Consider the following 1,127-nt stretch of genomic DNA (forward strand, 5'->3'; position numbering starts at 1 on the left):
ACTATGGTAGGGAATCTTGGGATGATCATAATCATCAAAACGAACCCCAAACTGCACACCCCAGTGTACTTTTTCCTCAGCCACCTCGTGTCTGTGGATTTCTGCTATTCCTCTACCATTGCCCCCAAGACTCTGGTGAACCTAGTGGTCAAAGACAGAACCATCTCATTTTCAGGATGTGCAGTACAATTCTTTTTTATTTGTGCCTTTGTGGTGGCTGAATCTTTGTTATTAGCTGTGATGGCATATGACCGCTTTGTGGCTGTTTGTAACCCTCTGCTCTACACAGTTGTCATCTCCCAGAAACTCTGTGCCATGCTGGTGGTGGGTTCATATGCGTGGGGAGTGGCATGTTCCTTGATACTCACATGCTATGTTTTAAAATTATCTTTTCATGGCTTCAACACAATCAACCACTTTTTCTGCGAGTCCTCCTCACTGCTCTCCCTCTCTTGCTCTGACACTTTTATCAACCAGTTACTTCTTTTCATTTTTGCCACCTTTAATGAGATAAGCACACTGCTCATCATCCTCACGTCTTACGTGTTCATTGTTGTCACCATCCTCAAGATGCGCTCAGCCAGTGGGCGCCGCAAAGCCTTCTCCACCTGTGCCTCCCACCTGACCGCCATCACCATCTTCCACGGGACCATCCTCTTCCTCTACTGTGTGCCCAACTCCAAAAACTCCAGACACACAGTCAAAGTGGCCACAGATTAGCAAAATATAATGATTCTTTGTTTCAGTTTTCTCGGAGATGTCTCCGTAGTGCCATCAAGTTTTTAATCCTTCTCCTTTACAGGTAACAGGGGCAGAATGAATAACATAGGTAACTAGAAGGGAGAGGGAAGATAGAGACCTAGGCAAAGGAAGTTTCTAGGTCAGAGTCTTTTACTATATTCAGTTATCACTCGTTAGTGTACATTCAGAAATGGAAATCATGTCAAAGTGATAACTGTACTTGCATGTTTCTTGCAGTTCTATAGTAAAGAGTTGGAACCAACCTAGATTCCAAACAATGCATGCCTGAATATGGAAAATGGTGTGTGTGTGTGTGTGTGTGTGTGTGTGTGTGTGTAATGAATACTACTCATCCACAAAAAAAATTAAATTCTGCCATTTGTTCC

The 1,127-nt window shown here is 43.4% G+C and overlaps 1 protein-coding gene across 1 annotated transcript; it reads left to right on the plus strand.

Annotated features, from left to right (window-relative positions):
* The first annotated feature begins 3 nt into the window (after positions 1-3).
* On the plus strand, positions 4-720 carry LOC103581688 (olfactory receptor 5D18-like). Its single transcript, XM_008563465.1, has one exon. The coding sequence runs from the start codon at positions 4-6 to the stop codon at positions 718-720; it is 717 nt and encodes a 238-aa protein (XP_008561687.1).
* Positions 721-1,127: the final 407 nt, after the last annotated feature.

This window comes from Galeopterus variegatus, unplaced genomic scaffold (genome assembly GCF_000696425.1).
Source record: "Galeopterus variegatus unplaced genomic scaffold, G_variegatus-3.0.2 Scaffold13693, whole genome shotgun sequence".
Lineage (NCBI taxonomy): Eukaryota > Metazoa > Chordata > Mammalia > Dermoptera > Cynocephalidae > Galeopterus > Galeopterus variegatus.

What these genes read in the sequence shown, in the direction of transcription:
- LOC103581688 (XM_008563465.1), top strand. Translation starts at nt 4, where the DNA reads ATGGTAGGGAATCTTGGGATGATCATAATCATCAAAACGAACCCCAAA.